The 22,189-nt window shown below is 54.2% G+C and overlaps 8 protein-coding genes across 8 annotated transcripts; 2 read left to right on the forward strand and 6 right to left on the reverse strand.

Moving 5' to 3' along the window:
• Positions 1-276: 276 nt before the first annotated feature.
• PG998_012056 (uncharacterized protein) lies at positions 277-1,178 on the forward strand (the record flags this gene model as incomplete). The annotated part of the gene is made up of 2 exons (XM_066878872.1): positions 277-629; positions 728-1,178. 2 exons carry the CDS (start codon positions 277-279, stop codon positions 1,176-1,178), a joined length of 804 nt encoding a protein of 267 aa, XP_066725256.1.
• A 1,291-nt stretch (positions 1,179-2,469) lies between these two features.
• PG998_012057 (uncharacterized protein) lies at positions 2,470-3,024 on the reverse strand (the record flags this gene model as incomplete). Its single annotated transcript, XM_066878873.1, has 1 exon — positions 2,470-3,024. The coding sequence occupies one exon, from the start codon at positions 3,022-3,024 to the stop codon at positions 2,470-2,472; it is 555 nt and encodes a 184-aa protein (XP_066725257.1).
• Positions 3,025-3,399: 375 nt separating this feature from the next.
• On the reverse strand, positions 3,400-3,687 carry PG998_012058 (uncharacterized protein; the record flags this gene model as incomplete). Its single annotated transcript, XM_066878874.1, has 1 exon — positions 3,400-3,687. One exon carries the CDS (start codon positions 3,685-3,687, stop codon positions 3,400-3,402), a length of 288 nt encoding a protein of 95 aa, XP_066725258.1.
• A 3,727-nt stretch (positions 3,688-7,414) lies between these two features.
• PG998_012059 (uncharacterized protein) lies at positions 7,415-8,518 on the reverse strand (the record flags this gene model as incomplete). The annotated part of the gene is made up of 1 exon (XM_066878875.1): positions 7,415-8,518. One exon carries the CDS (start codon positions 8,516-8,518, stop codon positions 7,415-7,417), a length of 1,104 nt encoding a protein of 367 aa, XP_066725259.1.
• A 1,012-nt stretch (positions 8,519-9,530) lies between these two features.
• Positions 9,531-12,192, reverse strand: PG998_012060 (Pa domain-containing protein; the record flags this gene model as incomplete). Its single annotated transcript, XM_066878876.1, has 4 exons — positions 9,531-9,879; positions 9,941-11,391; positions 11,468-12,066; positions 12,120-12,192. 4 exons carry the CDS (start codon positions 12,190-12,192, stop codon positions 9,531-9,533), a joined length of 2,472 nt encoding a protein of 823 aa, XP_066725260.1.
• Positions 12,193-15,193: 3,001 nt separating this feature from the next.
• Positions 15,194-16,053, forward strand: PG998_012061 (uncharacterized protein; the record flags this gene model as incomplete). Its single annotated transcript, XM_066878877.1, has 2 exons — positions 15,194-15,680; positions 15,794-16,053. The coding sequence occupies 2 exons, from the start codon at positions 15,194-15,196 to the stop codon at positions 16,051-16,053; spliced, it is 747 nt and encodes a 248-aa protein (XP_066725261.1).
• A 338-nt stretch (positions 16,054-16,391) lies between these two features.
• On the reverse strand, positions 16,392-18,043 carry PG998_012062 (MFS monosaccharide transporter; the record flags this gene model as incomplete). Its single annotated transcript, XM_066878878.1, has 3 exons — positions 16,392-17,800; positions 17,900-17,927; positions 17,984-18,043. The coding sequence occupies 3 exons, from the start codon at positions 18,041-18,043 to the stop codon at positions 16,392-16,394; spliced, it is 1,497 nt and encodes a 498-aa protein (XP_066725262.1).
• A 1,158-nt stretch (positions 18,044-19,201) lies between these two features.
• On the reverse strand, positions 19,202-19,884 carry PG998_012063 (Initiation-specific alpha-1-6-mannosyltransferase; the record flags this gene model as incomplete). Its single annotated transcript, XM_066878879.1, has 2 exons — positions 19,202-19,657; positions 19,699-19,884. The coding sequence occupies 2 exons, from the start codon at positions 19,882-19,884 to the stop codon at positions 19,202-19,204; spliced, it is 642 nt and encodes a 213-aa protein (XP_066725263.1).
• Positions 19,885-22,189: the final 2,305 nt, after the last annotated feature.

Consider the following 22,189-nt stretch of genomic DNA (forward strand, 5'->3'; position numbering starts at 1 on the left):
ATGGGGGTTGCAGAACGGGCACTACTGCATGCCGTAACATAAATCCGCCAAGAGTCAGCCCTAATGAACCTGTTCCACGACTTCTCACCTGCTTTTCTCTGCGACGCTGACCGGCTTGGCCTCCATGCAGGGGGGTCGTGCAGTTGTCAGAGCCTGATCATTTGCTGCTATATAGCCCACCGATCGCATTTGCTGAGGATCCGTGGTCTGACCCCCTCTTCCCCCGGAGCTGTTGTTGTCATATTTGTTGATGTTGTCCCTTCGCCGCCTGCCGCAATGTACAATGCAAACACCGCGCCGGAGGTGGTCAGCGCGCTGCCCGCGCAAAAGGAGGTGGCCCACCACCACCAACAGGTCGGCATGGAACCGGTGCCGATGGCTTACGCGCAGGAGCGAGTGCCGGCCAGCTCGCCCAGTACGGCTTACCCCTCTTCGTCGCAGACCTACTATCCGCACATGGACGGACATTCGACGACGACGTCCACGCCGGGACTGGAGAAGCCATCGGCGGGAAGCAGCCCAATATGTGGGTTGACACAGCGCAACTTTATGATCCTCTGTATTGCGGCGCTTGTCATATTGGGCGCCGCGATTGGTGGTGGCGTTGGTGGCGGCTTAGTAGCATCGCGGTACGCGCTTATTGTCATCCTGCTCATGTAATACCTTGATTGAAGTATGCGTTATACACAGAATCACGGCTATTAACTCGATAATCCTCACTATTCAGGGCAGAGAGCAACTTTAGTTCTTCACAACACCCAGCGGGTGTTTCATTGTCTTCCTCAATAGCACCCGCACCAACTTCCTCTCCTGTATCGACAACTACACCGTCATCTCCCTCGTCGTCCGCGACCGGCATCGCCCAACAAGATGTACAACTCGACTGCCCCAACATCGACGGCAAGAAGGAGACGTTTGACAAGAAGTGGACGTTCCGGTACAACTGCGGCAAGGACTACACCGGGTCCCAGTACGACATCATCTTCCTTGCGTCCTACCGCCTCGAGGACTGCGTCAAGGCCTGTACGAGCTACAACAACAACAGGGGCAGGGCCGAGTGCACGGCGGTGGAGTTCAACGCTGACATGAAGGCCTGCGCCGTGAAGAATGCGACTAGCGACATAGCCATGAATGCCGCAGATCCGACCCGGCAGGTGCTGGCGGTTCTTCAGTTGTGATTGAAGGTTGCTCGGGGACTGAATAGGAATCGAGCTTAAATTATCTGTAAGAGGAGTTCCAATGATCGTATTAGTCTCTTTTTCATATATTACCAAGAGTAATTTGAAACTATACTGAACCGTCTTATGATTTGGCGCGACTCGTTTTGGACTGCGCTTGTATTGTCGGAACCATTCATCAACCAGTGTCAAGACCACTCCAAAGCGGGTATATTAACGAAATAGGGTACCGATTGATGAGTAAATTTCGTCAAGTTGCTGGGCCGAAATTTCATGTTGTCGCTTGAGAGCGCTTTTATGCCTAAATCTGAACGGGTACCAACAATTGGAGTGCAGAAAGGCCAGTGGTCTCTGGGCAATCCACAAGCCTAGAGCGGGAGACAGTGCGCCATGATGAAAACTTGAGTTATTCCTGTCGATCGGGAATAGAAGCAAGGTGTCGTCCGACCAGTTGATATGAACGACGCCCGCTTTCACCGGTTGAGGCCACCTGGCCAACTTCCAACCGAACGGGTGGCTGTCACGGGGTCTACGCCAGTAGCAGTTGCGATAGACCTTGAGGGCATTGGGATAACGCCGAAGGACCTCAGCACGGCTTTCCCTGCCGACCGTGAGAAGGGGGAGAGGAACGATTTCGTCGGTCGTAAAAAGGCGTGGCACAGACATCGCTCTACTATCCGGCATCTCTTTTCTAGCTCCAGGGAGCATTTCCAGATTTCAATACGCAGCTCACTCGGCAAAGATGAGAAGAGCTGGAACTGTGTGGACTGCGTCGACATGTCGGTGCTGGCGGGATGCATGCTCGAAGGTATGCGGGAAAGTCTCAGACTAAAGGTTTCGTTTCTGTTGGGTTCAGGCCTTGACATTGCACCGAATAGAAAAAAGAAAGAACAAAGGTGTCTTTACGAAAGGAGAGCCAACAGCAGGAGCGACTCCTGCTGGAAAGGATAGCGCACGTTGGAATGGTGACGTCTTTCGAATAAATGAAGTCGTAACTAGAGAACGAAACAGTACATAATAAATTTAGTACTGGAAGAGAAAAGAAACGAGGAGGGAGAACATTTATGATCATGATATTTAACATTTCACGCCATCCACAATTTCCTTAACTTTATCTTTTCATGCACATTAAAAGCAAAATGCTGGTGGAAAAGGAGGCAGGGTGCTATAGACTACATGAACTCAATCAGCCACATTGCTTTCCATCCTGACAACTTCAAATACCACAACGCATTATGCAGTTTGGCGGGTGTTATTTCCGACTAGAGTCAAGATGCTAGAGCGGGTAGCTCTAATCAAAGAGGACACCGATCGCGGGATATATCTCCTCGACTTGGTCTAGCGAAATCATCCGTGGTCGTCGGAAATCCTCCCGGATTTGTGCTGTTGAACCTCCAACGGGTATGAAATAGATGTCTGTCATGTACCGGTAGCTGTAAGGTGCCTTTTGGTTGACCCAAAGTTGCAACGCGGGCGACAGTAGGTTTCGGTGAATACCTGAGGCAAAACCGAAGGTAACCCACATGGTGTCGGCGTACCAGTTGACATGAATAACGCCTGCTCGCACCGACCGGCGGCGCCAGCTCCGATAGCTGATCTGACACTCAGCCGTGTAGTTGCGATAGACGGCGAGGGCATTGGGGTAGCGTTGAAGCACTTCAGCGCGGCTTTCCCTGTTGGCCATCAAAAGCGGAGAGATGAGGGACCTGGTCGGTCCCACGGCGCAGAAACATCCCATTACCTTCCTGTCTTTCTTCTCCATCTCCAGGAACCATCCCCAGATACTCACACGCAGCTCGGGCGGCAGAGATGAGAAGCCCTGGAGCTGTGTGCATGGCGTCGACATTTTGATGTTGGCAAGGCACATGCGCGAAGGTGCGAGGAAAAGCCCTTGGGCAGTTTCTGCAGCTGAAGGTGTCTTTGTCCCAAAGCGGGCCAGAAGGAAGGGCGGGTTCTTCAAGAGAAGGCAACGCAAGCTGGATTGGTTACGTCTTTCGACGGGTATGAAGACCGTAAACTAGCGAATGAATTTGGTGTTCGCGGAAAAAAGGGAATATAATGGGTAGGAAAATAACATCTTCACGCCATTCCCGCTATCACTGAGCTGATTTCGGATCGATTTCAGACCCGCTGATTAGAAGCAAAATTCTCATGAAGACGCAGGCTGCCATTGGATCAGTAAACCTAAACAGCGTGCATACCCACAATGCTTTCAAACTCTCTAAATCAAGAATGCTGATACGGTATCCAGTCCAGAAAACACAGCGGCGTGCCCTCTGACGTTAAGGTTGCTCTGGAAGCAACCCAGCTGCCGTATCATTGGATTGGGGTCTGCTTCCAGCGTAGCGGCGCGCTCTCTGTGTGGGTTGAGCCGTCCGCCGAGGTTCTGCATGAGACAGCTCGGCTTGTCGTGGTGCGTCTGCGGCGTGATGGCCAGGATGGCGTCGTTGATGATGCTGCAGTGCGTCTCGACGACGCCGGTGGTGTGTGCGGTGCAGGAATTGAGCATTGGGAGGATCCATCGAAAAGAAATAGGGACTATCAAAAAAGAAAAAAAGAAAAACGTCGAAAAAGAAATTGGACTCGGAAGGAATCGAACCTCCGTCCCCAGAAAGCAGGTCGGTAGCAGGATTACCTCTAAACTTACTGAGTGTGCAGCCACTACACCACGCGCCCGCTTATTTCGATAGGGAGTTATCAAATATCTGGATTTATTTACCTGAATGGCAGTACCACAAAGGCTGAAAAGAAGGACCTTGGGAGGGGGTGAGAAAAAGCTAGACGTGGAAGGACTCGAACCTTCGTCCACAGACAGGGCTGCTTCGGGCGGTATCTGATCTGACCCAGTCTGATGTGCTGCCACTACACCACGCGCCGATAATTGTACTTCGATACGGAATATGGCATTCATTCGAACATATGGACTTGGATGTTCGGCGGGAGGTTGAGTACATATCAAACAGCTCAAACTTTCTTAGCCACAGGGCTCTTGCGCTTCCTATTTGAGATAATTACTCTTATCTAGATATGTGAGCAGCCGTGGGGTTCCAAGCGTGACATCGCTGCAGCACCGGCTGTGCTGCCGGGTGGGTGCGTTGAAATATAGAGAGAAGGAACACGATATTAGGGCATCAATTTGCTTACTCCAACCCACCGATGTGTTGAAAGGCACATGTTTGTGTGTGCGCCAGTGATGCTGCAGCTATCCAGATCGAGGGCTTCGGCCAATAACTGCAGGGCTCTAGGTGATGGAGAAACACAATGACCTGAATCGTCCAAAGTGCGGTCCAGTCAATGCGGAAATCATGTTTGCTTGCTGCAGTTGTCCAACGTAGACTTGTCCGTCCTTCGGCTCGCCTAGCTTCGCCAACGAGCAGTCATTGACTAATCCGTGCATTGATGTCCAAATTGTGGTGGATCGTTATCTCTGGGACATCACTAGGACAAACACACGATTATCCCGTTGCTATCCCAGTATTATGCCAACGCCAGTGATCACTTTGAAGTGATACTGGGAGGTTTTTGCCGAGTCCGTGTGTTGGTGTGACCGACTTATGGGCAAGGAATACCCCTTTTCGGGGTGGTCACGTACACCGTTTGTAGGTGGCCGTGGCTCGGAAGCAATCTAGCTAGAACACATGCGAATTTGTATACAATTGAACAAACAGCACGATCGTGCGAAAGCTCATTCAACACCGTGGTCCACGATCGCGGTTCTGTTGGCCGTAACTCAGGGAGGAAGAAGCTTTCGCCAGGGGAGCTCTTGCTGGCAGAAGCTGTTCGATGTCACTGTTTGACATGGTGAGGCATTACCACATCGCAGTGGCGTAACGTCGCATTGTGACTCTTCGGGAGATTCCTCTCAGGTATGGTAAAACCAGTAGTCCTCTCTCTACCTGCACGTTAACAAGGGGATATATCCAGGAGAGTCCGGAGCCCAAGATATCGAAATGGATTACAGGTTCCTTAGCTACTATTCAGTCAACTCAGATCCAAACGGTTCTTGTACCGCCTTGCTCACCCTTGTTGACGAAGTTTGTAACTCTTGATGAGCTACCTACCTACTGTTTCCATCGCAACCTTTCCATTGTCCTCCTATCAATACCGCCCATGACGATCTGGTTATTGGCGACAATACGAGATGACAGGCTTGAACGAATATGTCGATGCTGACCTGAAGGTACGCCAACGTCAACGCATGCGGTCAAGGTCTAGTGCTTACATCTTTTTGACCTTCCCTCCCAGGCGATTGTGTTAGTCCTCCACAGCCTGCAAGAAGCACTTGATTGGGTGATACGTGACGACAATAGTTGCATAGGCGAGGAGGACCCGTGGTGGCCCACTAGCGACAATACTGGGTGCAAGATGAAGATTCAGAGCAAGGTGCAAGAATGGGAAAGTAGTTTGCTCGGCATCAACATATTGAACTTACCTGAGACGATGACTGAGATGAGAAGGACGAACCGCAGGATATACGACGCCTGGTAAGTAGTCTTCTTCCGGGGATTGGGAATAACCCCATGGTACTGATTCTTGTACCACTTACTACGAGGGGCATCGATTACATCCTGAGATTCGATCCGGCATACGTCAGCAACGTGTGGGCTTTCGCTCCCAAATACAATGAATGGTGGGAGAACTGCACCGAGTTTCTCACTACTGACGCACTACATGGGAGAGTCAAACCCTTGGTACAGTCTCTTCGCCGTGCTTTACTGATGGCTGAAGATCTCTTCATCTCGGGCCATTTTAATACCCCAAAACTGAGGGTTATTACAATATGGTCAAGACGTTCAGAAAGCTAATCAATAAAGCCGATCCTGCCTATTTCGACTTCCGGTGGTTCGTGGATTGGGACTGGCCGACCGATACTTTCCCCGATCCTAGCACTGGGCCCTCCAGCTCCTCTTCCTCTGGCAGTCTCGCCACTACACTATCTTCAGCTTCAACGAGCAGTCCAGTCTTCACCACAGACTGGCCCCCTTTGACAGAATTATCACTTTTGTTCCGCAATAAATGCCGAGCTACTTAACAGGAAACCTGTTACGAATTACATTTGTGCTTCCACACATACTGCGATTCGAGGCCTGATTCCCGTGCCTGATGTACGTATTTGGGCACCGCCCGTTGATTAGCAGAAGAAGGACTTCAAAATGACATCCAGGTGAATACATACCACATCAATATTTAGGTCTCAAGCCAACTTATTACGGCTCTTGTGGTTTTCCATAACCCATAGGTACTGTAAACCTTACCACGTAGAGGCGCCACCTACCTGCACCACCGCACCACTATTCCGCCATCTTGCTTCTTGCCTAAAGATCAACGATATATATTCCGCCAAGTGACATTATCCGTAATGAACGAACAAGGGCGCGTGGTATAGTGGTAGTACACTCAGATAGGGTCAGAACTGACATAGCCAGTAGCAGCCCTTTCTTAGGGACGGGAGTTTGAATCTTTCCGGGTCCAATATCCTTTTTGACCTTGTCTCCTTTAATCTATTTCCTATTTACCTAATAGATCCTCCTAACGTGTAATAAGAATTATCCAAATAACTTTATAATTGGTAGATCATGACGCTGCCCGCTAAAATGATCGCTCTAGAGGGTAATCAAAGGCACACACACTGAGTGCAAGTACAGGACCAGCACGGGCAAACATCTGGTTAATCCGTGTTTCTCTTATGACGGAACACCTTGAGAAAATCTAGCTGCCTTCTCGCCGGGGCTTGGGTGAACACAGCCTCGAGAAAGTGACCGTGAAATCATTGAAGCAGCGTTACATGCCAACGAGGCTGAATGACTTGTTTCAAGTCTCTTGTTTTCACGGAGCTTGCTTGGCATCAATCAATCACTCGCATCAAGCTCCGGATCAGGCATCAGTATACCCGTGTCGCGTTGCCCGCACTGCACACCAGGGGGGGTGGGTGACCGACCCGGCAGAACCAGCGCATTATCGACCACCCACTTGAGAGTAGTTACCTCGCCGTCGGTAGGTGGTGCATCTGGGGGGGCTCGCCGATCACGGACACGCCCTCCGCGTATACAGTAGCAGTGCACACCGATTGACTTACAGACTAAACTCCTTAATACGCCATCCTCCTGTGCCAACTCGCCAACATCACGGAACAGCCCATACAGCAGAATCGAACAGGCAAGGTTAGTTCATACCTAACTGATGCAGCGGAAAGGTGAAGAACAGAATGTATAATCTAATATTTGCCCATTACATTTCTACACCACCAGCTTCGTCACCAGCTTCCCCTGGTTCAGGCCGCTGTACAACCGCAACCAAACCGCCGGCACCTCCTCGATCCCCACCTCGACCACCGTCTCGCTGTCCCCGTCGAGCTGGAGCTTGCCCGAAGTCGCCGCCTCCATCAGCTCCGCGACGGCCCCCGGCAGCTTCTCGGCGAAATCCAGCAAGATGAAGCCCTGCAGGGTGAGCCGCTTGTTGATGATCTCGAACCAGTTGCGGACCCGCATCGGCGCGACGTCGACGTCGTTATTGTACGTGCTGACGGCGCCGCAGACGGCCACGCGGCCCGCCGTCCTCATGCACCCCAGCACCGCGTCCAGCACCGCCCCGCCGACGTTGTCGAAGTACACGGACGCGTTGCCGCCCTCGGTGGCGCGGCGCAGGTCCGCCGCGAACGTCGGGCTCTTGTAGTCGACGCACGCGTGCTGCGCGCCGTTGTCGTTGCCCCGCGCCAGCAGCGAGCGCACCCACGCGCACTTGGCCGCGCCGCCCGCGATGCCCACGACGCGCCGGCACCCGACCAGGTTCGCCGCGATCTGCGCCGCGACGGAGCCCGTGGCGCCGGCGGCCGCCGACACCACGACGATGTCGTCGGGCCGGATGCGGGCCGCGTAGTGCAGCCCCGTGTAGGCGGCGAGGCCGGGGCCGCCGAAGGCGCCGAGGTGGTGCGTCATGGCGAGCTGGGCGTTGGGGACCACGGGCTGGGCGTGGGCCGCGTCGAGCACGAAGTACTCGCTCCAGATGCCCATGTGCAGGCTCATGACGAGCTGGCCGGGCTCGTGGCTGGTTTCCGAGCCGGCGTGCGCCTCGATCACTTCGGCGATGACGCCCGTGAACATGGGCTGGCCCAGCGGCACCGTGTTGATGTAGTAGCGGTCCGCGGGCACGGGCGACTCGATGAAGCCGCGCTGCCCGGCGTCGTTGGAGAAGTACAGCGACTTGCAGAGCAGCTGGCCCGCCTGCAGCGGCGGCAGCGCCACCGTCTCGAGGCGGAAGGTGGCGTCCGGGCCCGAGAGCACGGGGAGGCCGCTCGGCTTCTTGGCCAGGACCCATTGTCGGGTTTCCGTAGGTCGCGACATCTTTGCTTCTTGTTTGTCGTGCTTTCTTCCTTCTCGCTTGTTCGTTTCTCCCGCAATGATCTCAGGATACAGCAAAGAGACGAGAGAACGTCGCCGCCTTTTGTACGAGAAGACAGCGCATCCGTACTATACATGCGTCCCAGCCCGGCCCATACTTGTTAATCTAGGTGAGATTTTAGTCGTATAGTCTAGGTATAATCTAGCACCTTGGCCCGATCCTAAGTGGCGCGACCCGCGAGAGCTGAGTGGCTAGCATGGTATACCGCCAATCAGCTACTCTCAAGTGGACGCATAGGTGGAGGGCGGAGCAGGCGGTCTTAGCAAATCGTCGGGAATATCCCGCTCTCGAACAAACCGTTTGCTTCTCGAACGAATGGTATCTCCAGATGTGGCGTTGTTATGACAGCCCTACAGCCTGTCTAGCTTGGCAGCCTCGGTAGTGTCATCCGCAGTGGAGTAGGCCGTCACCGCCGAATGCTAGCACACGTGGAGATCGGTCTCTTCTGTTAACCAGTCGCTGGTTACTATCGATAACAATGTCAGCAACATTGGAGATGAATGAAGACGTGTATGCATATATGCGAATGTATATACCAGTCATGGCAGAATCCGCAATGCTGGAAACCCATCGCCTAGTTCTATTCAATAACCTTCGTATTGAACTACCGGGCGGCGTCACAGCCCATTACCCCATCCATCATCACCCAATCGCCCCAACTATTGTCCAGGCCCGTCAAACAAAAGCCTTCGACCGAATATCCCCTCTATTTCAAGGAACTCGATGCGTATGTACAGCCCAATCCAACACCCATGGACTCATCTGATCGCCTTTGGGCAACCTGTACTGTTGGCCTGACATGTGGACGCCACTCCAATGCAATGTGACTGGCGAATGGGGAATCCGTGCCATATCGCTACTCAAAAAAAACCCTTACCAAACTCCATCTGCAAGTGCTATGCGTGAAAATGAGAGCAAGAAAAACCAAATAAGAAAGTGCTGTCAAGTGCCCGATCACCTGTTACGGTCTTCCGAGGGACCAGCAGATCGTGGCCTGGATGATATGGACCGGAAACTGTGTGACAACATTCCCAACCAACTGTCCGGTCGCGCCGAATCGCGAGTTCCTCGTGGTACTGGCGACAATATTCCCCGTTCAATATCTGCGTCATTATGAGGAATGGGCAAATGGCTAGAGGTATTCGAAGAGGACGACGAGGATGCTTGAAGGGAGAAGTCATCGTCGCTGTCGTCGCGATAAGGCTCGTAGCGGGGGCTCGAAGGGTTCCGCGCGCCAGAGACCTTACCACATCTCCCCTTGCATATGGGGCATGTTCGTCGACGTGTTGTCAACCAAGGCGTTCTGAATATCGGATTAGTAAGCCGGCTCGGAAAGGTGGAATACAAATCAAGGGGTTACTCACATGCACTCAACGTGGAACTCGTGACCACAAGGCAGGCTCATGACCTGGCTGACACCGTCGACATATTCCTCCAGGCAAACGACACACTCGACTTGCCTGCCCATATACTTCTTCCACTCGCTCGGTTTCTCGTGAGATGGCGACGAGCCTGGCAACTGCAATGCCGTATTGGCCTGCAGAAGGTCCCCAGCGACTCCCGTCGTAGTTCGTGACCGGGGTCGTGACCTCGAAGGGCCATGCTGGCTGTGTTGACTATGTTGACTTTGCAACAATGGCGTGGTGGGAGAAGGCGGCGAGGGGGTAGGGATTCTGGGCGAATGGCTAGGTGTAGACGCCACGGTGTGATAAGTGCGAACTGGAAGCCTCTCCACCACCGACTTGGGTGCTCTCCATCTCCGGCGGCGGATCCGCGCACGTAAAATAAGCAGAGCATATACCACAGTCAAAGTGATCAGCGGACTGATGACCAGAACCAAGAGGGTATCGAGGAACGGGCTGGCGCCGTTCGTGGGCGTGATGACAATCCATAGTCCCTCGTGATCACCATTGGGTGGGTGGACAGCTGTCTGGGTGGGTTCTGCGACTTTGACGATTGGCGTGTTGGTAGGAGAGGATGGCAATTCCACCCGATGCGCACCACCGCGACCACCGAATAAGCGCCAGATAAAGCCTCCCTTGCTTGTGTGTTCCTTTGCCTCTCCCGACTTCAACTTCTTGGACGGCTCCTCTTTGGTAGCATACTCTCCGCTGCTGGGAGTAATGCTGCCGCCCTGGGGACCATGGTGGTTCTTGGGCTTCTTCGCAGCTTGTTTGGACGCTGCGCCCGCCTCGCTCGTCTTCTCGTTTGCCTTGGGCGATCCTTGAGAACTCGTGTCTTGTTCGCGCGGGTCAGGCACCAAGTCGGGATCTCGCCAGTCCTGGACTCCGATCCGGAAGCCGTCTCCCTGTGTCTGGCCTGGCGTCGTCTTGGAACCAGACGCTGAATTGCCCTTGGCTGCCATTTCCATGCTGTCCTTGATTATCTTGTCCTTCTCGTCCGAGAAATCCTCCACCATAACCCAGTCATGTTGACCACTGCTTGGCGGTCGACTTGTACCACTGGGGGTTGCCGACGAGCGCCAGCTAAAGACACGGGAAAACCAGCCTCGGTTGTCAGCCGCCGGTGCAGCGGACCCGTCGGCAGCAGAGGCTTCGGCATCTTTCGATGTTGCAGCGTTTGCTCTGCCGGCGACAGCATCCCTGGGACTTTGTACCTTGGCAGCTGCTTGCTGCTGTTGGCGGGCCTTCTTCCTCTCCGTTTGCTGTACCTTCTGGGTCGGCTTCCCGTTCTCGTCGATGAAGTCCTCAATGTAGCTTCCAGGCTGCATCATCAAGGACAAAAGATAGGCGGTCGTCCGGGATGTGAAGACTGAGGGGATAGTGATGTTCGATGTGTCGCCATGCGCGTACATCTGGATTAGAGGGCCGCCCCGGACGTTATCACCGACGACGAGTGCAACAGCTCCCCCGTCGCTGAGCCCATTTCACCTTCTCGAGAAAGCCGCAACCGCCGCGGCTGAGCAAGACAATCTTGCCGGCGATTTCGGCGCCTTCCTGTATGGATTGGATATCGGCATGACCTGCACTGACAAGACCAGACGCATCGGTCTGCAATTTGGGGGACCGATCTAGGCCAACATGCAGATAATCGTCTGTGCCATCATTCACTGGCGTTTTATGGGCCTTGGTGCCCTTCTTCAGAGCAGCCGCGGCTTCTTTGGAAATGTCGTCGCGCTTCGTCCGTCTGTTCGTCTTGCCGCCGGGCTGTTTGCCCGCATTGGCCTTGTCCTGGGCCTCCTTGAGGAGTGTCGTCTTGAGAACAACATTCGTTCCGCCGTCATTCCACCCAGGGACGTCGCTGCACCCGAGTTCACCTTCTCCAACGTCATCCTGCAGTGTCTCTTCGGTGAAACCGCTTCCAATCCATAGCTGGCCGTTCAAGCCTTTGTTGGGGAGTTGAGGACCGAAGCCCGCTGGCCGTGCAGCAAACGACGTGGTATTATCCGCGGCGATGGTGATGACGGCATTTGGGAGGAAGAGGGCGAATGGCGCAGAAAGGGAGAATAGCGATTTGAATCGGCTCTTCTCTGCGGGGGCGGGGGTCGTCACGATGGTCGGGGTGGCCGGGGCAAGCGTCGACGTAATTGCGCGGCAGAGTAGAAAGAGGCAGGCGGCGAAGAAGAGGGCGAGTATGACGATGCGTGGGGACGCATCGTGTCGATGGTTCGGAGGGGCGGTTTTTTGTATCGGATAGTCGATAAGGAATGGGGTATGATGCTAATAGTAGCAGGTCGCGTTTCCCAACAGAGGTCCTGCCAGGCTGTACCACCCGAGGCTCGTATCCAGACGAAGCCTGGAATGAACCGACGGTGGTTGCCGCTGACGATGACGGGTCACCAGACGACGATGTAGCAAGAAGAGGCAAGCAAGCAACCAAACCAACCAAACCGCCGCCAGCTCCAAGATATGACTGAATAGAATGATGATGGTAAGAAAGGAAGTCGGATAGTATGGTAGAGTGTATTTCGAAAATGGTAGGATTTCCCTGGCTTGTCACGGAATGGGATGCTCTTTGTCGGGCGTCCGTGTAACTCTAATGTCTGGATTGCATGCACTTGGGCGAGCTGTGAGCTCGGCCAGTAAAGTCTTTTGGAGCGGCGACATTCATTTATTCGACGTTAATCAAACTGTAAAGCGGGCGACCTAGTCATGTCATGCGCATGTCGACTCGAGGAAACTGGCGAGGAGAAAGAACAGAAAGCCGGGGAGGAAGAGCTACGAGGGGGATTGCGAATAAACCGAAAGAGCAAAAGAAAAACAGCAGAAGGCAAGAAGTAGCGATGGCGGCGTCGCAGAAGAAGTTGTGAGACAAGGCAATGAAGTAAGTATTGTATGTTGTAGTCAGAGAGTACGGGGATGGGGGGATGGGGGGTTGTAAGTGGTCGGGTCATGCAGTAGCTAAAAGTCAGTCCGTCAGGGAATTGGTTAGGTAAGGTTAAAACCACTGGGCGGAGACCGGGAGCAAGTTATCTCAAAAATCAGACCAGAGGAGGGGCGGCTTGGGGGGCAATGCAGCCTGTTGGCTGCACCTGAGCTGCTGCTGGCTGCCTGCTGCACCTGAAAGCTGCACGCAGCAGGAAACGGGCTGCTTCCTTCTGACAGGCACACGCACGCGACGCCAAGATGCCCGGAGTCGGGCCCTGCATCTGGTACTTTGTACGGTCTAGACAGTCGAGAAGCAAGGGATCAATTAATCAAAAGCGGAGTCGACTCTCTCGTCCAAGTGCGATAGACGGAATGGTGATGTGCTGGAAGGAGGGGCAGCGTGCATTTTCGTTTCATGGACCGATAATGGTGACGATGGTATCAAACGAGCTTGGTCGCATGTACAGCCAGACACCCGAAGACCTGCAAACAAGCAACAATCTACCCAATGCAATGAACAGACATGCAAAGTAATTGCATATGCACTGCTCAGATGCCACCCTCGAATCAATCAGGAGTCCAGCCTTTGCCAGCTCGTGGCCCGCTAGCGAACGGCTAGCCTGGCATCTGGCGACCGTGATCTCATGACCGGGGAATGCGCCAAGAAGCTGGGAAAAGCCGGGTAACGGCAGTCATGTCCACAGAAGACGTCCAGACCAGTTTCTAACGCAGTGGCGTTCTAGGGGACCTCTGGACCTCTAACCTGGATTGGGCATCGCGTAGCAGAACCCGTAGCTATTCTGCCCGTAAATCAATGATCAATCCTGCATGAGATGGGACTTTGGAAATTTCGTCGCACTTTGCCATCTGCACCGTCCATGTGCCGTGGTTTTGTTTATGCTCTATCGTCAAGCTTTTGGTCGTGACTCTTGACACTGCAAGCTCGGGTCACAAGCTGATGCAATGGTGAGATCGGGTCTCCTGCAGCAAGCCAGACAGTCCAATAAAAGGCTCGCATAGACCACCCACCACCCAGCTGCTTGCTAGGGGGGACGTTTGCACCTAAAGCGACCGACAGACGCGCGAAAGCCTGGCAGCTGGGAAAAGATAGGCTCTTGGACAGGCGCCTCGGTGATTTCGGGCACCGTCTTTGCCCAGCTCACTCTCAAGCACTTGCCCATTCTCAATGTGCCATTAGGATCCCATCCCAGAACAACATCGCAAGGTCGTAAAACCCCCAAGCCGAAAGTCCCTGTCGCTGTCACCACTGATCGCCAATGGCTGTAACGGATGGGCCTCTGCGGGTGGGGATGTCAGTGGCTATGGTGGGCACAGACTCGAAACGAAACGGCAACACGGCACCTCTGGCCTGGAGATTTACGCCGGGATCTATTGGCTTGGAGTGAAAGATTGATTCATGAAAAAAGGGACACAGAACCGACAACGAACACGGACGGGGACGATGAAAAGAGTAGCCGCCTGCATGGCGCATATGCACATACCTACGCTTGTTCCTATCGGTTCACGTCGTTCGAGAAGTATGCCTGCTGCATAGTTTGTCATACCATTCCCCAAGAGGGGTATTTCGTTGGCGTGGCATTGCGCAGGCAACTGTCGTCGGTTCAACATTTTCTAACAATAGAGCGGCTGAGCGGTGTCCCATCAGGGTCCTGATCAGGTTGCTGGATTCCGCTTACGATGTGGACTGACTGATATGGACTATCGACGCCGACGCCGTGGTAAGCCCACCAAGCGCCCTCAAAAGCGGCACTTTGGAGGCCTGCGTATCGCCATATTTCAGGGCCCTCACTTGGCCCGCGACATACGGCAACAGCTGATCTGGCCGGCTATCTACTGTTGGTTTCATTGTGATCATCGAGAGAGCTTCGTACAGATTTTCAATGCCATCAAGACATAAGACATGAATGGAGATGCCGATGATGAGGTAAGATGGTACTTTACTAAGAGCCTGTGGGCCGCCCAGGGGTTCGGGTCTCAATACTTTCTAGCGTCGAAATCGGCGAGCAGTCAACCGGCGAGCTGAAAATAGCAAGCGGCTCTCTATCGGCTTCGGTTTGCGCCATCCGGAAACGGTGATCTGAATGCTGCTTCTATACATATAAAACTTGCGGGGTAGTCTCCGAGAGCCCACCATCCTCCAGAGGAGCAGTCATCGCCGCTCCGTGAACTTTTATGAGCATCCTACATCCTACATTGAACTCGCGGTGATCCAGAGCCTCTTATTGCCGATCCTAATTTGCAACGTCGACGAGCCATTCCACACCCATCATGGCGCTTCCGTTCCCAGTCCCGACGTCGCTCGCCCCCGGCTTGGTCATCTCGCGCATGACCAAGGAGGATACGGATGCCGCCGCCGTCGTCTACCACGAATCGTTCGGGTCGGACCCGGCGAACGGGTACTGGTGGCCCGAGGATCTCGCGGCGCTGCTCTCGTGGTGCAGCGAGCGCATGCGGCTGAAGATGGACAGCCCGCACGTGCGCATCTTCAAGGTCAACGACGTCGAGACGGGCGAGATGGTCGCCTACGCCCGGTGGGATGTCCCCAAGAACTCCACCAAGTTCGGCGAGTGGGCGGGCGGGGAAACCGACGAGGGGACGACTACGGCAGCGACAGCAGACCAGGCGGCCCCGGCCACCGCCAACGCGGGATTCAGCCCGAGCGACTTTCCGGAAGGGGCCAACGTGGAAATCGCGTCTCGCTTCTTCTCGGCCTTGGGCGAATCGCAGAAGAAGCACATGACCGATGATATGCTGGGTAAGTGACATGCCGATGCCGGCGGCCTCTTTTCCCTCCCCTCACTTCCTCCCCTTCCTCTGCGTGTGAAATCTCGCGCATAAAGCGTCAAAACTAACGGCCACCCCTGGAAGGACTTTCATTGCTTTGCGTTTCACCCAGACACTTCAGGCGGGGCATTGCCACAGCCCTCCTGGCTCCCATGCTGGATATCGCCGACTCAGAGGGAAGGAAGTCTTATCTGGAGGCGACCGCCGCGGGCAAGCCGGTCTATGAGCGTCTCGGATTCAGCGTGGTAGACGTGCTCTCGTTTGACTGGGATGAACTGACCCAGAAACGCAACGGGCTCTACAAGAACTATGTCATGATTAGGGATCCCGTCGCCCAGAAATGAATAAATATGACCAATTCATTACAGTGAATTCAATACTATAAGGCAGTTTTTATGGGCTGTTTAATCCCAGTGGCCGTCAAGGCACCGATACGGCGAAGCCAGATGATGCAGTGATGCGGCGATTCGAACACAATCTGTTTTCATACATCCTCAACTGTTTAATTAGGGCTGATCAATTGTATATAGCTTAAGGGAAATGATGCGACCCTTGATAACGATATAGAAGTTCGAAACGAAGCTGATATTCACTACTGCCGTAGTCTCCGAGTCTGATGTCCGCATCCCTTCTGGTATGTCTACAAACCAATCGACGAGACAGGATCTCATCCCCATCATGCCTACAAGTGCTCCACCCTCTCGACCGCCGCCCCATCCTCGCTAATGACCTTCTTCACCACGCCGTCGGGCGCAATGGCCCTGACGCCGGCCACGCCCTCGTCATGCGCCAGGACGGCGACGCGGTCGCCAAAGGTGCTCGCGATCTCCTCGAGCGTCTTCTTGCGCGTCTCGGGGAAGTAGAAGTAGGCGACGGCGAGGAAGAAGGCGGTGCAGCCGACGAAGACGTAGTAGTAGTTCTCGCCGATGCGGGCGAAGGCGCTGGGGCCGGCCTCGGTGACGGCGACGTTGACGACGAAGTGCGAGCAGGCGGCGAGGCCCATGACCTTGCTGCGCAGCGCCAGCGGCAGCACCTCGGCGCCGTACAGCCACGTCGTGCTGTTGAGCATGCCGTAGTAGCACACGACGAACAGGTAGATGCCCAGGATGGCGAAGCCCTTGCCGACCCGGTCGTCCGTGTTCTGGAACTGCCGCTGCATGACGGCCGCGTAGATCTCGATGGCGATGATGCCGCTCAGCCCCGCCAGGATCATCTTGCGCCGCCCCCACTGGTCCGTCAGCCAGCGCGTCGTCGCGCAGTTGGCCACGAAGGCCACGCTGCCGTAGACGGCGGCCAGCGCCAGGATCGCGTGCGCGTCGATGCCCAGCGACTTGTACAGGATGGTCTGGTAGTACTGGATCACGTTGACGCCCGTGAGGCTCGTCATGGTCTGCACGGCGACCGAGACGAGGACGCGGTGGCGGTACAGCCGCCAGATCTCGCGGTACGACTTCAGCTCGCGCGCCATCTCATACTCAATCTGCGCGCGCATCAGGGCGAACTCGTCGGCGACCTCGTCGGCGTCGCGCAGGTCGCGGCGGATGCGCGCGAACTCGGCGCGCGCCTTGTCGGGCTGCCCGTTGCGCAGCAGCTGGCGCGGCGAGTCGGGCATGAAGGTCGACAGGCCGGCGAACAGGACGACGCCCCAGGGGATCTGGATGGCGAGGGGCAGGCGCCACTGGACGGGGCCGTAGGGCGCGTAGCCGCAGGCGAAGCCGACCCAGTTGGACAGCATGGTGCCGAAGGCGATGCCGCAGCCCGAGATGCCGCCGATGAGGCCGCGCTGGTGCGGGGCGGCGATCTCGCTCAGGTAGATGGGCACGGTGCCCACCATGCCGCCGACGGCGTAGCCCGCCAGCACGCGCCCGGCCAGGAACATGCCCATGTTGACCGACGCCGTCTGCACGATGGTCCCCGCCGTCACCACGGCGCACATCAGCTTCATGAACCCGAGGCGCCCCAGCCGGTCCCCGACGAAGGTCTGCGTCAGCGCCCCGGCCGCCTCGCCCGCGATGTACACGGCCACCACGGCGCCCGTGAGGCCGTTGGACGGATGGCCCATGTAGTCGACCCAGCTCTGGTGGGCGATTGCTGTTGGCGGAACCCGCACTTAGCTTTTCTTTCTTTCATCTTCGGGGTGAACATGCGGAGGCGGGCATTATACGAATGAGATGGCGTGTTTGTACTCACTTGTAGTGGCAATGCCGGTGTCGAAACCCTACTTCCAATATTAGGCCCAGAGCTATGAGCTCTTGAAGGATCAACGTGACTTACGAAAAGCAGCGTGCCGATCGCCGCAAACAGCGCGACACCTATGGTGTAAAAGCTCGCCATGGCGCCTGTCCGAGTTGTGGGATCTAAAGATAGATAGGGCCCAAGATGCTCGAGGTTCAGTAGTTGATGGGCTTCTACCTGTAATAGCACGGGAGCCAACTTCTTAAAGACCAACCACTGGCCAGACTAAACATTATCCCCGAGTAACAGCCGACCTCCCCTCTCTTCAACTTCACACTGCTAAACCTTATTAGAGCTGCCAGCTTCCGCGAGCAGCCGAATCAAGTTCCGATTGGAGGGGGAGGTGCCGCTCAACGGCGAGAGCGGAGTATGTTGATCACCTGCAGTATCAGGCATCACAGCAGGCTCTGTTCGGTGCTGAATGTAACACTCCCCTTCTGGGAGGATCGTGGCCCCCACCAACGATGGGGTGGTTCCATGGGGTAGCCCGGGCGGCAATCAAAAAACAAGGGGCAATTTGGGGTAGATGTGTCTGGGGAAATGCCTGAGAATCCACACCACATCCAGTTCCAAACCAAAATGGCATAAATGGGCGTGATGCACCCAAAGTATTGAATTAGTTGCATTCAAACTACCACGTCCGGTCTTCGCTATACTGCATTACTCGCGACGTCATATGGCAGCAGTGGGCTATCTCCAGCCCTGGGTACGTAGGCGGCTTATCCTAATTGGTATTCCGACTTCGCGCACGCCATACCTCACGACGACGACCTTCGGATACACAAAATGCCTGAGCTACCCACCGATGGCGTGCCCGTTCTCTTTTCGTCGACACTACATGCAAAACCTCCCATAGCGTCAGAACTACTTTATATTTCTCTTGTTTCCGTTGAGTAATCCCGTATTGCGACACGCTATGCCACCTTACGACATGCTGTCCATAGTCACGGTGATTACGGTGGTAATGCGCGTTGCCCAACGGGTTCGGGCCGCTACTGGCCCCCTTACGTTCGGGTGGCACTCGGCAGTTAAGAGTAGGGGGGGCCAAGCGAGAACCCTCGTCAAAGTCAGTGAAATAGGAGCTCGACCTTAAATGAGTTATTGTGAGGACTTCTGAAGTCAATGCCTACTTGACTTATAAAGGGTAGGAAATAGGTGAAAGCAATGAGATTAGAATATGATTACGGTCGGAACAACTGTTGCCATCGCTTCCATTTGTCCAACTTATGTAATTTGGCGTAGTCAAGTTGCCTCTGACTATGGACTGACTCTCCATGACCCCTTGAAATGGTGCTTCATCAGGGCGTCCTCGGCCGCGAACCAGCGCGCCGCAGCAGAGTGGTCTTGACCCGAAGCAAAAGCGTTGACGTGGTAAATCAGCACGTCCTCCACCAGGATGGGCTTCACCTGATAGGATAGGTGCCGCAACTCGGCCATCCCGTGCCGCTTAATGTACCTCCAGACGGCGCCCATCCAAGCCCCAGGGCCCGTCGCCATGAGAATCTCCTGGTCGCTCAGGGCGAGCCCATCGAGGGTCGTGTTGTAGGTCTTGGTGAAGTTCCGGAGCGAGCCCAGGACGTGGCCGATGATGTCCTCGAAAATGGGATGGTGCGGCATCGTGGCCAGTGTCCACTGTTGGAACTGAATGGGATAGGCGAAGATGCCGCGCAGGTCTTTCTCGTCGCGCTGGTCCCACTCGATGCCGACAAGGACCTTGGCGCGGTCTTGGTACTCTTCGGGATCCAGCCGCCCACCGGCTGGAGCGCTGTGATGTCGAGGTCCGTGTAAACGCCGCCCTCGGCTTGTAGCACGAGGTAGCGCACGAAGTCTGATTTGAGAGCCGGGTTCGTGAGGCCGCGGAAGACCTCGAGGTAGGAAGGCTCATCGGAGTAGTGCCGTCGCAGGAAATCCTCGGCGCCGTCGGTCCCGAATCGAGTCATTGTGTGATCCGGGTTTATGAGAAGCCACGAGCGCGTCTGGGTGTCCGCAACCCCCTTTGCAGCCACGTTGCTGGGCATGGGGAGCAGGATCTGCCATGTCTTTCGTGGGATGAGAGGGCGCAGTCGAAGGCGCGATCCACTGGAATTTGGTCTTGGGATGAGCCCAGAAGTAGACGTATTAGGAAGAGGACAAAAGCAAGAGCGTAGCTGCGCAGAGTGTATAGTACACAACCCGACATTGCCGAGCGAACCTTGGTATTGAGAGAAGCATGATGCCTACCCACCCACACGCGGTGTCTTCTCAGTCCAACTCACAAGAAGGAGAAATTCGAAGGAAGTGAGGAGCAGAAGGCAGTTCAACACAGCAGACACAATGTACGTCCGACATACCGCCTCCGGCAGTTTACTCAAGTTTGTTGGCCATCCATTATGCTACAAGAATGCAATAATGATGCCGAGGTCTAGGGTTAGGGACCGATGTGTTGGTAAATGGCTGGTAGCGATTTAGTTGGTTCCTTGGTGATGATTTGGTTGGTGTCATCTGTTTGGTTCTCGGCCCATATTGGTGTGCTTCTGGGCCGATGTTGGTGCCGAGGAGTGGGTAAAGGTGGATTGCACCATTTCTAGATATACCGAGTATTATAATTTATGAACGTCGTAAGAGCACATGATTTTATTTCCTTTACTATCACGGTGTCCGGGTCTTTATCCGTAAATATGTTCTTCATCCCCATTGAATTATGGAACAAGTATTATCGATACAAGTTGTCCCCTCTTCTCGAGGTCACAGGATAGAAAGATATAATAGACATCGTCTACAGCCTCGCTTATGACGGCAAGGATGCAGCTTCCCTCAGCTACATGTCTCTCGCGAGCGATGTGACGCATAGGTTGAGCTTATATATTTCCTTCCTGTATCCCTTGCCTGCACTGCCAGTTAGGACTGAGGCACTATGGGAGCTCTTTGTATCGAAAGAAAGCATTATTGACTATGGTTTGAGCAACCACACTCGTTTTATTCTTAATCTATTGAATCCCAGACTTGGCAAATAGGATCTTCAAATGGTTAGTAAAGCGTTAAAACAACATGTGGTGGAAGCTTCCTGCAATCTAGGAACATATCCGTTATATTCACTCCAGTGCCGATATACAGACTACTTAGCCTACTGGGCAGCTAAATACGATACTGAAAAGCGCAGAGACATCGACGTGCGAGTCGCTGGCTTCACGGAGCAATAATGGGGTCCGGGACCAATCGTGATAGTAGTCTCATAAGCTCTGGGGAGTTGCGAATGGCCAGAGTCCATCCAATGTTGAGGCTGTGAAGTTATGGGGACAGTATTAGAGATAATGCTGTCGCTTCAGTCTAGCACTGATATGACCGAGCTGATGGATGAAGAGTCTCAGATGGCTAAAATACAAGACGCGAAACCTTAGCTTAATTACCAGTGATTCTCACAAGTGTTGGATAATTAGTGACTGGGTGACTATTGGTATAATCACCGAGAGTAGAAGCGTTGCGGATCACTAAGACAGTGGACTGAAATTTAATACTTTCGCCAAGAGCCGCTTTCATTACCGTCGCAGTGGGTTTCTATCCAATATGCCTTGCCTCTATACCAATGATCTTACTCCTCAGCTTTTCAGTACCTACACAGATATGTCGGAGACAGGTCCACGTTAATGCAAAGAACTCCGACTACCTTGTCAGTCACTGTACGTACCCCTTTCAAGAATGATTAGGATTTCACACTCGATCTCAACCCGGTTATCGATGGTAGATGCAGGACCCCTCAACACCGCAGAATCACTCGCTGATACTCTACGATGCTATTTGTCATCTCCCCGAGTCCCAGCTTGTTTTTAATTAGCTATAGCCACCTCTATATGCTGAATGGCCGAAGTTCTAGCGAGCCGTATGCTAAGCGAACCAATAGCCAGCTCCAGTGCAAATCTGGGGATCAGCTGCCCTCTGCCGAGACTCTGCTTTTGTTTTGCTATACGGAGGATAATCTTCGGGTTCTGCAACGACCTTGCATATCTGCACCCCAGTCACATCCATTCGGGTGTGCCCGTTGACCCCTCACAGTCTTCCCGTATAGAAGCAACCCAATACGAGCCAATGTATTATTCTGCCAAGGCGGCAGCGGTGCCGTCTCCATACGTGCATGTATATGCCGATCAATTGGATGAGGGGCAGCCTCATGGGATATAAATACGTCGATGGAGTGCAATCGACTCCTTCTCATCAACCTAAAGGCCATCTACTCCTTTAGCTGCCGGTCACGGTTCCTTGCTCGCTGTC

Source organism: Apiospora kogelbergensis (assembly GCF_038363985.1).
Source record: "Apiospora kogelbergensis strain CBS 113332 chromosome Unknown utg000008l_segment0_segment0, whole genome shotgun sequence".
NCBI lineage: Eukaryota > Fungi > Ascomycota > Sordariomycetes > Amphisphaeriales > Apiosporaceae > Apiospora > Apiospora kogelbergensis.